At 49.8% G+C, this 15,542-nt stretch overlaps 1 protein-coding gene across 2 annotated transcripts in view; it reads left to right on the top strand.

The window, feature by feature from the left end:
- The window catches only part of LOC125455886 (intraflagellar transport protein 43 homolog B), a 112,375-nt gene extending 97,398 nt beyond the window's left edge, over positions 1 to 14,977 (top strand). For both annotated transcript variants that reach the window (XM_059648889.1, XM_059648888.1), the window contains exons 6-9: positions 6,072 to 6,144; positions 11,158 to 11,233; positions 12,097 to 12,159; positions 14,518 to 14,977. In XM_059648889.1, coding sequence (XP_059504872.1) covers positions 6,072 to 6,144; positions 11,158 to 11,233; positions 12,097 to 12,159; positions 14,518 to 14,640 — 335 coding nt within the window. In that variant the 3' untranslated portion in view covers positions 14,641 to 14,977. The remainder of the gene's footprint in view (positions 1 to 6,071; positions 6,145 to 11,157; positions 11,234 to 12,096; positions 12,160 to 14,517) is intronic.
- The last annotated feature ends 565 nt before the right edge of the window (positions 14,978 to 15,542 follow it).

Raw genomic sequence — 15,542 nt, 5'->3', positions numbered from 1 at the left:
CCATGTCTATGTCTTATGCCGAAAGCCAAATCACACGAGTCATTCCCCATTCAGCATTGGATTTCAATCACCAAGCACTGCCTTAGCTCTCTCCTTCTCACAACAATCTGAATTTGATGCAATCAGAATTGGCAGCATTTCTGATTTCTTCTTTTAAACAAAGCGGAACATTAAAAAAAAACAATTGTCAGACATTTAACAATGCTACAGATGGATGTCAAGGTGTGTATTTATCAATTATCGCTGCAAATGTGAATGACTTGCTCGTTCTCGCAATCATTCAGACACATTTACACTCTCCTGGATTTTTGCTGTCCTGCACTTTTAAAAATTTACTTGTGCGTTGTGAACGTCGCTGGCTTGCCAATATTTATTGCCCATCCTGAATTGCCCTTCAGAAGGAGGTGATGAGCAGCCATGTTGAACTGCTGCAGTCCACACAGACTCACATGCCCTTAAGGATGTAATTTCAAAATTTTCCCCGTGACTGTGACTATTTCCAAGTCAGGGTGGTGAGTGGCTGGGAGGAGAACTTGCTGGTGATAGTGCTCCCCTGTATGTAACATCCTATAAAACGGAAGTGGCCGTGGGTTTGGAAGGTGCAGTCTGTAGGTCTTTGGTGAATTTCTACAGTGCATCTTGTAGCTGGTACACACTGCTGCTATTGAGCGTCAGTGGGGGGATAGTGGATGCTTGTGGATGTGGTGCCAATTAAGCTTTTTCCTGGATAGTGTCAAGCTTCTTGAGTGTTGTTGGGGGTGCACCCATCCAGGCAAGTGGGGAGTGTTCCCTCACACTCCTGACTTGTGCCTTGTTGATGGTGGACAGACTTTGAGGAGTCAGGAGGTGAGTCACATGCCACAGTATTCCTAACCTCTGGGCTCTTGTAGCCCCTGTGTTTATGTGGTGAGTCCAATTGAGTTTTTGGTCAATGGTAACCCCCAGGATGCTGATAGTGGGAGATTCAGTGATGGTAACACCATAGAATGTCAAGGGATAGTGGTTAGATTGTCTCGTACTGGAGATGGTCACAGCCTGGTACTTGTGTGGCACGAATGTGACTTGCAACTTGTCAACCAAAGCCTGAATATTACGCACATCTTGTTGCATTTGAACACGGACAGTTTCAATATCTGAACAGTCATGACTGGTGCTGAATGTTGTGTAATCATTAGTGAATATCCCCATTATGATGGACGGAAGCAGATGGGCAACTAGGGATGGGCAATAAATGCTGGACAGCTAGCATCACACACATCCCGAATATGAATAAGAAAAAGCTGAAGATGGTTGGGTCGAGGACACTACCCTGAGGAACTCCTGCAGAGATATCCCGGAGCTGTGATGATTGACCTTCAACATCCATGACCATCTTCTTATGTATCAGGTAGGACTCCAGCCACCGGAGCGTTTGCACCCCCCACCCCCCCAAATATCCATTGATTCCAGTTCTGCTTGGGCTCCTTGATGCCACACTTGGTTAAATGCAGCCATGATATCAAGGGCTGTCACTTTCACCTCCCCTCTGGAATTCTGCTCCTTTCTCCATGTTTGAACTAAGGCTGTAATGGGGTCAGGAGCTGAGTGGCCCTCGCGGAACCCAAACTGGGCGTCACTGGGCAGGTTATTGCTGAGCAGGTGCCACTTGATAGCCCTGTTACTGACACCTTCCATCACTTTACTGATGATTGAGAGGAGACTGATGGGGCGGGAATTGGCCGGGTTGGATTTGACCTGCTTTTTGTGTGCAGGACATACCTGGGCAATTTTCCACACTGTCGGATATACCAATGTTGTAACTGTTCTGGAACACTTGGCTCGGGGAGCAGCAGGTTCTGGAGCACAAGTCTTCAGTACTGTTGCTGGAATGTTGTCAGGGCCTGTAGCCTTTGCAGTATCCAGTGTCTCCAACTGTTTCTTGATATCACATAGAGAGAATTAAATTGGCTGAAGACTGGTATCTCTGATGTTGGGGACGACTGAAGGAGGCCGAGATAGATCATCCAGTCGGCACTGTTGGCCTAAGATTGTTGTGAATGCTTCAGCCTTATCTTTTGCACATACATTCCTTAACACTCCCATGTCCTGTCTCTCTTCGCTTCCCTTGCATTTACTCTCACTTGTTCACATACCGTGCTTCATGCAGTCTCTCGTACGCAGTCGTCAAACTCTCACTCACTCCCAAACTCCTCAAACAGGCACACACTGCCTTACACTGATACACTTCCACTGAGCCTCCGGCACTGCAGCGCTCCCTGAGTACTGACCCTCCAACAGCGCGGCACTCCCTCAGCACTGACCCTCCAACAGCGCGGCACTCCCTCAGCACTGACCCTCCGACAGTGCGGCCCTCCCTCAGCACTGACCCTCCGACAGTGTGGCACTCCCTCAGCACTGACCCTCCGACAGTGCGGCCCTCCCTCAGCACTGACCCTCCGACAGTGCGGCACTCCCTCAGCACTGACCCTCCAACAGTGCCCACTCCCTCAGCACTGACCCTCCGACAGTGCCCACTCCCTCAGCACTGACCCTCCGACAGTGTGGCGCTCCCTCAGTACTGACCCTCCGACAGTGCGGCCCTCCCTCAGCACTGACCCTCCGACAGTGTGGCGCTCCCTCAGTACTGACCCTCCGACAGTGTGGCGCTCCCTTAGCACTGACCCTCTGATAGTGCAGCACTCCCTCAGTACTGACCCTCTGATATTGCAGTTCTCCCTCAGTACTGACCCTCCAACAGTGCCCACTCACTCAGCACTGACCCTCCGACAGTGCGGCACTCCCTCAGCACTGACCCTCTGACAGTGCGGCCCTCCCTCAGCACTGACCCTCCGACAGTGCGGCCCTCCCTCAGCACTGACCCTCCGACAGTGCGGCCCTCCCTCAGCACTGACCCTCCGACAGTGCGGCCCTCCCTCAGCACTGACCCTCCGACAGTGCGGCCCTCCCTCAGCACTGACCCTCCGACAGTGCGGCCCTCCCTCAGCACTGACCCTCCGACAGTGCGGCCCTCCCTCAGCACTGACCCTCCGACAGTGTGGCACTCCCTCGGCACTGACCCTCTGATAGTGCGGCACTCCCTCAGTACTGACCCTCTGATAGTGCAGTTCTCCCTCTATACTGACCCTCTAACAGTGCCCACTCCCTCAGCACTGACCCTCCGACAGTGCGGAACTCCCTCAGCACTGACCCTCCAACAGTGCCCACTCCCTCAGCACTGACCCTCCGACAGTGCAGCACCTCCTCAGCACTGACCCTCTGACAGTGCGGCCCTCCCTCAGCACTGACCCTCCGACAGTGCGGCCCTCCCTCAGCACTGACCCTCCGACAGTGCCCACTCCCTCAGTACTGACCCTCTGACAGTGCGGCACTCCCTCAGCACTGACCCTCCAACAGCGCCCACTCCCTCAGCACTGACCCTCCGACAGTACGGCGCACCCTCAGCACTGACCATCCGACAGTGCAACACTCCCTCAGCACTGACCCTCCAACAGTACGGCACTCCCTGAGTACTGACCCTCTGACAGTGTGGCTCTCCCTCAGCACTGACCCTCCGACAGTGTGGCTCTCCCTCAGTACTGACCCTCCGACAGTGCAGCACTCCCTCAGCACTGACCCTCTGATAGTGCAGTTCTCCCTCAGCACTGACCCTCTGATAGTGCAGCACTCCCTCAGTGCTGACCCTCCGACAGTGCGGCACTTCCTCAGTACTGACCCTCTGAGAGTGCGGTTCTCCCTCAGCACTGACCCTCCCGACAGTGTGGCACTCCCTCAGCACTGACCCTCTAACAGTGCGGCTGTCCCTCAGTACTGACCCTCCGATAGTGTGGCACTCCCTGAGCACTGACCCTCCAACAGTGCAACACTCCCTCAGTACTGACCCTCCGACAGTGTGGCTCTCCCTCAGCACTGACCCTCCAACAGTGCGGCGCTCCCTCAGCACTGACTCTCCGACAGTGCGGCACCCTCAGCACTGACCCTCCGACAGTGTGGCACTCCCTCAGCACTGACCCTCCGACAGTGCGGCCCTCCCTCAGCACTGACCCTCCGACAGTGCGGCACTCCCTCAGCACTGACCCTCCAACAGTGCCCACTCCCTCAGCACTGACCCTCCGACAGTGCCCACTCCCTCAGCACTGACCCTCCGACAGTGTGGCGCTCCCTCAGTACTGACCCTCCGACAGTGCGGCCCTCCCTCAGCACTGACCCTCCGACAGTGTGGCGCTCCCTCAGTACTGACCCTCCGACAGTGTGGCGCTCCCTTAGCACTGACCCTCTGATAGTGCAGCACTCCCTCAGTACTGACCCTCTGATAGTGCAGTTCTCCCTCAGTACTGACCCTCCAACAGTGCCCACTCACTCAGCACTGACCCTCCGACAGTGCGGCACTCCCTCAGCACTGACCCTCTGACAGTGCGGCCCTCCCTCAGCACTGACCCTCCGACAGTGCGGCCCTCCCTCAGCACTGACCCTCCGACAGTGCGGCCCTCCCTCAGCACTGACCCTCCGACAGTGCGGCCCTCCCTCAGCACTGACCCTCCGACAGTGCGGCCCTCCCTCAGCACTGACCCTCCGACAGTGCGGCCCTCCCTCAGCACTGACCCTCCGACAGTGCGGCCCTCCCTCAGCACTGACCCTCCGACAGTGTGGCACTCCCTCGGCACTGACCCTCTGATAGTGCGGCACTCCCTCAGTACTGACCCTCTGATAGTGCAGTTCTCCCTCTATACTGACCCTCTAACAGTGCCCACTCCCTCAGCACTGACCCTCCGACAGTGCGGAACTCCCTCAGCACTGACCCTCCAACAGTGCCCACTCCCTCAGCACTGACCCTCCGACAGTGCAGCACCTCCTCAGCACTGACCCTCTGACAGTGCGGCCCTCCCTCAGCACTGACCCTCCGACAGTGCGGCCCTCCCTCAGCACTGACCCTCCGACAGTGCCCACTCCCTCAGTACTGACCCTCTGACAGTGCGGCACTCCCTCAGCACTGACCCTCCAACAGCGCCCACTCCCTCAGCACTGACCCTCCGACAGTACGGCGCACCCTCAGCACTGACCATCCGACAGTGCAACACTCCCTCAGCACTGACCCTCCAACAGTACGGCACTCCCTGAGTACTGACCCTCTGACAGTGTGGCTCTCCCTCAGCACTGACCCTCCGACAGTGTGGCTCTCCCTCAGTACTGACCCTCCGACAGTGCAGCACTCCCTCAGCACTGACCCTCTGATAGTGCAGTTCTCCCTCAGCACTGACCCTCTGATAGTGCAGTTCTCCCTCAGCACTGACCCTCTGATAGTGCAGCACTCCCTCAGTGCTGACCCTCCGACAGTGCGGCACTTCCTCAGTACTGACCCTCTGAGAGTGCGGTTCTCCCTCAGCACTGACCCTCCCGACAGTGTGGCACTCCCTCAGCACTGACCCTCTAACAGTGCGGCTGTCCCTCAGTACTGACCCTCCGATAGTGTGGCACTCCCTGAGCACTGACCCTCCAACAGTGCAACACTCCCTCAGTACTGACCCTCCGACAGTGTGGCTCTCCCTCAGCACTGACCCTCCAACAGTGCGGCGCTCCCTCAGCACTGACTCTCCGACAGTGCGGCACCCTCAGCACTGACCCTCCGACAATGTGGCACTCCATCAGTACTGACCCTCCGACAGTGTGGGTCTCCCTCAGTACTGACCCTCCGACAGTGCGGCACTCCCTCAGCACTCACCCTCCCTGAGTGTGGCGCTCCCTCAGTACTGACCCTCTGACAGTACAGCACTCCCTTAGTACTGACCCTGTCCCTGCTGAGTCAAGCTATCAGTCTCACGTGGGTGTCACTCTGTCTGAGACCGGTCATATGGGACCAAAGGACCTATTTCACGTATGTGGTCCGGAATGAGGGCAAGTGAGAACATTTGTGAGTTGCACAAGTGATGGATGTTTATGCATGTTTTGATATACACACATGGATTGTTCACAGGAAATGCAAACAGGATTAACCTAGCCCGCTACAAGTTGCCTATCGATAATCTGTCTCTTATTCCATGGAGAACCATAACTTGTGTATTCTAACCTTGATCCAGATATTCCTGTGATCCCAGACCTGGAGGAAGTGCAGGAGGAAGATCTGGCCATGCAGGTGGCCGCTCCACCCAGGTAAACCCCAGTTCCCAGGAGAGGATATTATCGGCTCACCCTGGTCCTTCTAAGGTCACGGAATCACCGAATACTGACAGCACAACTCTTGGCCATTCTGTTCCACATGTCCTCACTGGCCCAGGGGCAATTTAACTTTGCACCAATAATACTGAATATTGTTTCTATTCATGCTGCAGTGTAATGTTGATTCACATTGAAACATATAAAATAAGCAGAGGGTTAGATAGGGTGGATATTGAAACATATAAAATAAACAGAGGGTTAGATAGGGTGGATAGGGAGAGCCTTTTTCCTAGGATGGTGACGGCGAGCACGAGGGGGCATGGCTTTAAATTGAGGGGTGAAAGATATAGGACAGATGTCAGAGGTAGTTTCTTTACTCAGAGAGTAGTAAGGGAATGGAATGCTTTGCCTGCAACGGTAGTAGATTCGCCAACTTTAAGTACATTTAAGTCGTCATTGGACAAGCATATGGACGTACATGGAATAGTGTAGGTTAGATGGGCTTGAGATCGGTATGACAGGTCGGCACAACATCGAGGACCGATGGGCCTGTACTGTGCTGTAATTTCTATGTTCTATTTCATTCCTTTCTCCTTTACTCCGACTTTAACTGTCAGTCCCTATTCTCTTTTCTGCTGCTATCTACTCCCCCAGCGCTGTGTTCATCCTGGCCAGCTCACTGCCGAGGTAAACACCAGTATTAGGTCAATTCATTGCCCAGGTAAACACCAGTATTAGGTCAGCTCACTGCCCAGGTAAATACCAGTGTTAGGTCAGCTCACTGCCGAGGTAAACACCAGTATTAGGTCAGTTCACTGCCCAGGTAAACACCAGTATTAGGTCAGCTCACTGCCCAGGTAAACACCAGTATAAGGTCAGCTCACTGCCCAGGTAAACACCAGTATTAGGTCAGTTCACTGCCCAGGTAAACACTAGTATAAAGTTAGCTCACTGCCCAGGTAAACACCAGTATTAGGTCAGTTCACTGCCCAGGTAAACACCAGTATTAGGTCAGCTCACTGCCCAGGTAAACACCAGTATAAAGTGAGCTCTCTGCCCAGGTAGACACCAGTATAAAGTTCGCTTGGTGTCCAGGTAGACACCAGTATAAAGTTAGCTCACTGCCCAGGTAGACACCAGTATTAGGTCAGCTCACTGCCCAGGTAGACACCAGTATAAAGCTAGCGCACTGCCCAGATAAACACCAGTATAAAGTTCGCTTGGTGTCCAGGTAGACACCAGTATAAAGTTAGCTCACTGCCGAGGTAAACACCAGTATTAGGTCAGTTCACTGCTCAGGTAAACACCAGTATTAGGTCAGCTCAATGTCCAGGTAAACACCAGTATAAAGTTAGCTTGGTGTCCAGATAGACACCAGTATAAACTTAGCTCAATGTCCAGGTAAACACCAGTATAAAGTTAGCTCACTACCCAGGTAAACACCAGTATAAACTTAGCTCAATGTCCAGGTAAACACCAGTATAAACTTAGCTCACTGCCCAGGTAAACACCAGTATAAACTTAGCTCAATGTCCAGGTAAACACCAGTATAAAGTTAGCTCACTACCCAGGTGAACACCAGTATAAACTTAGCTCAATGTCCAGGTAAACACCAGTATAATGTTAGCTCACTGCCCAGGTAATCACCAGTATAAAGTTAGCTCACTACCCAGGTAAACACCAGTATAAAGTTAGCTCACTACCCAGGTAAACACCAGTATAAAGTTAGCTCACTGCCCAGGTATACACCAGTATAAAGTTAGCTCACTGCCCAGGTAAACACCAGTATAAAGTTAGCTCAATGTCCAGGTAAACACCAGTATTAGGTCAGCTCATAAGAACTCATAAATGATTTTAATATAGTATTAATTTCATTTAGAAATTGCACTTTTGATGTGCTGCGTAACCTAGCCAGGCAGGAAGGATGAGAACAGGTGAGAAGGATTTTTCTTGGCCCAGCTCAGATCAATGCCTGGGGGAGTCAGAGGTAATGTTGAGAGTGTAAGGCCAACATATTCCAGGAAAGGCAAAGGATGGGACCAACAGGACCAGAGAACCCGGAATGACAAGGGATGTCCAGGATTGCATAACAGAGAGAAAGGTAAGTTTATCGTAGATATGACAAACTAAAAACAGTGGATGCCATAGGGGAATATCGAAAATGTGGGAGGTTGCTCAAAAAAGAAATTCTGAGAACAAAGGGGAGATGTGTGAAAACCCTGGTGAGTAACATTAAGGACAATTCAAAGGTATTTTGTGAGGATTTCAGGGAGAAGCGAATCACCAGGGAGTGGTAGAGCTCATTAGCAAAATGTAGAGAAGTGTGAGGTGATACATTTTAGTCAGAAGAACATTGAAAGACAACACGAAATAGGGGGTACAGTTTTAAAGGGGGTGCAGGAGCAGAGGGAACTGGGTGTATATGTGCACAGATCAACAGGTGACAGAGAGAGCAGTTAATAAAGCACATAGCATCCTCAGCTTTATTACTAAGGTTGTAGAATACGAGACAGGGAGGTGATATTGAACATGTACAAGACAACTGTTAGACCTCAGCTGGAATGTTGTGTACAGTTGTGGGCACTACATTATAGGCAAGTCATGAATGCCTCGGAGAGAGTGCTGAAGTGATTTACAGGAGTGTTTCCAGGAATGAGACATTTCAGCAATAAGGACAGAGTGAGGAAGGTGACACCGTTCTCCCTGGAAAGAAAAAGGCTGAGAGGAGATTTGGTAAAGAATTTCAAAACCATGAGTGGGCTTGACAGAGTAGAGAGGGAGAAACTGTTCCCATTTGTCAAAGGAACAAGAATGGGGGGGGCATAGATTGAAAGTGATGTGCGAATAAAGCAAGAGCATTGTTAGAAAAAGCATTTTCACACAGCAAGTAGTTAGGGTCTGGAATGAGGTGTAGGCAGGTTCAGTTGAGTGACTCAAGAGGAGAATTTGATGATTATTTGGGTGGAAATTGTGTGGGGAAAGGCAGGAGTTTGGCATGAGTTAATAAAACCAGTACTGGCATAATAGGCCAATTGGCCTCCTTGCCAATAACAAATCTTTGATACTGTGATTCAGTTTGGAAGACATAGCTGATATTTTAAAAGGGTACTTGTGTTTATTTTCACTGTAGAAAAGGACGGACTAGGTATTGAAAACAAGGAGGGGACTGTAATGCTTGCTAATAATCAATTTGCTTTGGGAGTGACGAGGTATTAGTGGTTTTATCAGGGTTGAAGGTGCATAAATCACCAGGCCCAGATGAGATGTGTGCAGGGCTGCTGTGGGAGGTAGGGGTGGAGATTACAGAGGCTCTAACATAAATATTCAAATCCTCTCTGGCCACAGGAGAACTTGAGGACAGCTAATCTGGTGCTGTTCTTCAAAACGGGTGGTAGATATAAACCAGGCTACAGGCTAGTGAGTCTAAACTCTGCAGCAGGAAAACTATTGGAAAAGAATCTGAGGGACAGAATTAATCTCCACTTAATGAAGCAAGGATTAATTAAGGAAAGTCAACATGTCTTTGTCAGGGAGATTGTGCCCAATAAATTTTGTGATTGAATTTTGTGAGGAGGTGACTAGCTGTGTAGAAGAGGGTGGTGCGGCTAGTATTATCAACATGGACTTTAGTAAGGCTTTTCACCAGGCCTCACATGGGTCTGTGGCATCCAGGTTTATTTGGTAAATTGGATTCAATATTGTCTTAGAGGCAGGAGACAGAGGGTGATGGTTGAAGGGTGCTTTTGTGACTGGAAGCCTGTGTTGAGTGACATAAACAGGATTCATTGCTGGGTGTTTTGTGTAAGTTAATGATCTAGGCATGAATGTAAGAAGTATATTTGCAGACAGCACAAAAACTAATGTGGTAATTAGTAAGGAGGAAAACCTTAGACTACAGGATGATGTAGACAGGCCGGATGAGACGGGCTGAATGGTAACAGATGATATTTAATTCTGAAAATGCATTTTGGAAGGATTAGCAAGGCAAGAGTGTACACGATGAATGGTAGGATCTGGGATGTATAGAGGATCAGAGGGACCTTGGTGTACATGTTCATAGATCCTTCAAGGCAGCAGGTCGGTAAGAAGGAGAAGAAGGCATATGGGATACTTGCCTTTATTAGTTAAAGCATTGAATATAAGAGCAGGGAGGTTTTGATGAATTTGTATATAACATTAGTTAGGTCACAGCCAGAGCACTGTGTGCAGTTCTGGTCCTACACTATACGAAGGATGTGATTGCACTGGAGGGAATCTGATTGAGGTTTACAAAGTTCTGAGAAGCATAGGCAGAGAAGATGGAGAGAAACCTTCCCCTTTATGAGAGGGGTTAGTAGCCTGGGGGCACAGTTATAAGGTAACAGGCCAGAGGCTTAGAAAGGACTTGAGAAAAAGAATCTTCCATCCAGAGGGTGGTGGGGATCTGAAATTCACTGCCTGGAAGGGTGGTGGAGGCAGCATCCCTCAAAACATTTAAAAACAATGAGCACTTGGAACACTTCAGCTTACAAGGCTGTGAGCAAGTGCTGGAATGTGGAATCGGAATAGATGGATATTTGATCATTGGCATGGACGCAATAGACTGAAGGGTTCCTTTCTGTGGAAATTTTATGACTGTCGATGCCTCTTTCATTTGTGAGTTGTATAAAGCCTTGGAGCTGGAAGCAAGTGGCTCAAGAATCATCCAACCAAGGAACAAAGAGTTAGTTAGCTTTCCAATTAACTGGGCAGGGAGAGGATTGAGATAATGAACTGCCTCAGTGTCCAGGGGAGAGAGCTGCGAAACAGTGAAACCTGGAGGGAGCTGTTAGCCATTGTTCAGGCGTATCAGTGTTGGAATGGGAAACTCGCGTGGGATGGGAGGTGGAATGGGATGTGGTGGGTTAGAATGGGATTGGGATAACAAGACAGTACACATCTCACAGAGCTTGACAGCTCAACAGGGAAATTGGGAGCAGTAATTTAAGGGAGTGAGGATTGAGCTTGAAATCCTGTCCATTTTCTCAGCATTCAGGTGAACCGAGTAATGACGTATCGAGACCTGGACAATGACTTAATGAAATGTGGAGCTTTCCAAACTCTGGTGAGTGTCAGTACCTCCCACAGGGCATGAGACTGTGCTTTGAGCAAGGGCTATTCCAATTCTAACCTTACCAGTCTCCGAGCTTGCACACTAAGTAGACCTGAGCTTACCTGAACTCTTTCTGTAGCCTAACTCACACGAAGTCCTATTCAATAAACAGCCTTTTCTTTCATTTTTTCATGGGATGTGGGCATTCCCAGCTGGGCCAGAATTTATTGCCAATCACTCGTCTCATGGACAAGATGGTGATGAGCTGCTTTCTTGAACCAATATTGGTTCAACCTTGGTGGGTAGTTCAGCTCCCACAATGCTGTTGGGAGGGAATTCCAGGATGATAGTGAAGGAATGGTGATATATTTCCCAGTTAGGATGGTAAGTGGCTTGGAGGGGTCCTGTATTAGGTCCCAATCTAGTACATCTCAGTTTTATCTTCTCTGTTTACAAATGTCTCAGTGGCTTTCCCCTCCCCATCTCTGGTAATCTTCTCTCGCCCCACTATCCCCCGAGATATGTGTGCTGCTTCAGTTTGGCCCCTAATTTTCTTTACACAAACAATGGTGACCAAGCCTTCAGCTGCTTGGAACCTAAGCTCCAAATTCATTCTCTCAACACCCTGTCTCTCTATCTCTACCCCATGTATGATGCATCTTTACACTTCGTTCTTTGACCAATCTATTGGCCATCCAGTATCTCATCGTGGGGCTTTGTCTCAAATAGGTTTGGCTAATGCTTCTGTGAATCCTGCCTAGATGTTTGACCATGTTAGTGCATGAAATAACTGCAAGGTTAGGATGTGTGTTTTGTAGCTGGACTGCGTTTCGGAGTGTGGGGAACTGACCTGACTCTCTATGTGTCTCTATTAGGATGGTGATATTGACCTGAAGCTGCTGAGCCGTGTGTTGTCAGCGGAGCAGGAGGTCAGAGAGGTGAGCCTGAGGAACACGGGGAATGTAAAGTAACCCATCGGAAGCAGAGAGCAGCTAGGTATAAGCTGACAGTTGGCCTAGACCAGGGAGGGAGCATCAGACTCACCAAGCAGGCTTTGTGATGGGGAATCCACCACAGAACCACTGCTGTCAGTTCATAGACTGAAAAACCTATCAATCAATTGATTCATGACACTGGGAAGTAATTCCTACATTCCTTTGGGAACATGAACACAGAAATTAGGAGTAGAAAGAGGCCATTTGGCCCCTCAAGCCTGCTGTACCTTCATTATGATCATGGGTAATCTGGCTGTGTCTTCTATTCCTCATTCTTGCCTTGTCCTGATAACTTAGACCCCCTTCTCACCCAAGAGTAGAACAACTTCTGCCTTAAAATCATTCAGTGAATCAGACTCCACTGCCCCTTGCAGAAGAGAATTCCAATCATTCAAGATACTCTGAAAAACACATCAATTCAATCCCATCTTTACAAGAGACCCCTTATTTTTGAAAATATGACTATTAGTTGCTGATTGTAGTCTCCAAAGGGCCTGAATAACTAGAGGACTACAGTATCTAACCCTGTGCTGTCCCTGTCCTGGGAGGGTTTGATGGAGGCAGTGTAGAGAGAGCTGTACTCTGTATCTAACCCTGTGCTGTCCTTGTCCTGGAAGGGTTTGATGGGGGACAGTCTAGAGGGAGCTTTACTCTGTATCTAACCCTGTGCTGTCCCTGTCCTGGGAGGGTTTGATGGGGACCGTTTAGAGAGAGCTGTACTTTGTATCTAACCCTGTGCTGTCCCTGTCCTGGGAGGGTTTGATGGAGGCAGTGTAGAGAGAGCTGTACTCTGTATCTAACCCTGTGCTGTCCTTGTCCTGGAAGGGTTTGATGGGGACAGTGTAGAGAGAGCTGTACTTTGTATCTAACCCTGTGCTGTCCCTGTCCTGGGAGTGTTTGATGGGGACAGTGTAGAGAGAGCTGTACTTTGTATCTAACCCTGTGCTGTCCCTGTCCTGGGAGGGTTTGATGGAGGCAGTGTAGAGAGAGCTGTACTCTGTATCTAACCCTGTGCTGTCCTTGTCCTGGAAGGGTTTGATGGGGGACAGTCTAGAGGGAGCTTTACTCTGTATCTAACCCTGTGCTGTCCCTGTCCTGGGAGGGTTTGATGGAGGCAGTGAAGAGAGAGCTGTACTTTGTATCTAACCCTGTGCTGTCCCTGTCCTGGGAGTGTTTGATGGGGGACAGTCTAGAGGGAGCTTTACTCTGTATCTAACCCTGTCCCTGTCCTGGGAGTGTTTGATGGAGGCAGTGTAGAGAGAGCTGTACTTTGTATCTAACCCTGTGCTGTCCTTGTCCTGGAAGGGTTTGATGGGGGACAGTCTAGAGGGAGCTTTACTCTGTATCTAACCCTGTCCCTGTCCTGGGAGTGTTTGATGGGGGACAGTGTAGAGGGAGCTGTACTTTGTATCTAACCCTGTCCCTGTCCTGGGAGTGTTTGATGGGGGACAGTGTAGAGAGAGCTGTACTTTGTATCTAACCCTGTGCTGTCCCTGTCCTGGGAGGGTTTGATGGAGGCAGTGTAGAGAGAGCTGTACTCTGTATCTAACCCTGTGCTGTCCTTGTCCGGAAGGGTTTGATGGGGGACAGTCTAGAGGGAGCTTTACTCTGTATCTAACCCTGTCCCTGTCCTGGGAGTGTTTGATGGGGACAGTGTAGAGAGAGCTGTACTTTGTATCTAACCCTGTGCTGTCCTTGTCCGGAAGGGTTTGATGGGGGACAGTCTAGAGGGAGCTTTACTCTGTATCTAACCCTGTCCCTGTCCTGGGAGTGTTTGATGGGGACAGTGTAGAGAGAGCTGTACTTTGTATCTAACCCTGTGCTGTCCTTGTCCGGAAGGGTTTGATGGGGGACAGTCTAGAGGGAGCTTTACTCTGTATCTAACCCTGTCCCTGTCCTGGGAGTGTTTGATGGGGACAGTGTAGAGAGAGCCGTACTTTGTATCTAACCCTGTGCTGTCCCTGTCCTGGGAGGGTTTGATGGGCGCAGTGTAGAGAGAGCTGTACTTTGTATCTAACCCTGTGCTGTCCCTGTCCTGGGAGGGTTTGATGGGGACAGTGTAGAGAGAGCTTTACTTTGTATCTAACCCTGTGCTGTCCCTGTCCTGGGAGGGTTTGATGGGCGCAGTGTAGAGGGAGCTTTACTCTGTGTCTAACCCTGTGCTGTCCCAATCCCAGGGAGTGTTTGATGGGAACAGTGGGAGTGTAGATCACTTGGTTTGAACAGCACGGAATGCTTTGATGAAATGGAGACTCTGAACTTTACTGCAATAGTGATTGTTGCTGTTTTGCCTTCGAGCAGGAGGATGAATCATGGAGCTGGGATCACTTGTTCACTGAGGTATCCTCCGAGCTGCTGACTGAGTCAGAGGATGGGGCAGGCCAGGATGAGGATGAAGCAAAGCTACTGTCTGCACCAGCCTGACAGGAACAGGAACCACACTGTCCATCTCTGACCCCATTTTCACTGGTTGTAGATGATCCTTTGTTTGTCCTGGATGTTAATATCAGAAGTCACATGACACCAGGTTATAGTCCAACATGTTTATTTGAAAGTACAAGCTTTAGAGCACAGCCTCTTTGTCTTCACCTGACAGAGGAGTGAGGCTCCGAAAGCTTGTGATTTCAGATACACCTGTTGGACTATAACCTGGTGATGTGTGATTTCTGATTTTGTCTACCGCAGTCTGTCACCAGCACCTCCACAACCTGGATGTTAATGTGGAAGTTCCAGAGCAAGTAAAATAGAGCTTGTTTTCAAACTCTCGCATTTTCTTGTTCATCTTTGCTACCTTATCAGACTGGGGCTGGCTGAGAGTTAACATTTAGTCTCAGATTCAGTCAGCTCTATTCGTGGTGCTAGCCGAAGGGCCTGTACTGTGCTGTAATGTTCTATGTTCTATGTCTTCATCTCGTAGAAACTTAAAGTCAAACATTGTGTTTAATACCTGTTCATAAAAATCAAGAAAAATCCAAACTGGCCAATGAATGTCCCAGTGCAATCACCTGTGAAGTGGGGGACAATGGTTATTGTCATCCACACCATATCATACCAGACAAAAAGGTGACACTTACCCATTACCTGCTTCACAGTTTGGGTTCCGTTGGGACCACTCAACTCCTGACCTCATTACAGCCCTGGGTGAAACATGGACAAAAGAGCTGAATTCCAGAGGTGAGGTGACAGTGACAGCCCTTGACATCAACACTGTATTCGTCCGAGTGTAGCATCCAGGAGCCTGAGCAAAGCTGCAGTGTAAATGAGGAGAACTCTGTCCACTGGTTGGAGTCATACCTAACAAAGGAAGCTCTGATGAAGGATCTAGG

The sequence above is a fragment of the Stegostoma tigrinum genome, chromosome 10 (genome assembly GCF_030684315.1).
Source record: "Stegostoma tigrinum isolate sSteTig4 chromosome 10, sSteTig4.hap1, whole genome shotgun sequence".
NCBI lineage: Eukaryota > Metazoa > Chordata > Chondrichthyes > Orectolobiformes > Stegostomatidae > Stegostoma > Stegostoma tigrinum.
This window is presented reverse-complemented; position numbering and strand designations above follow the sequence as displayed.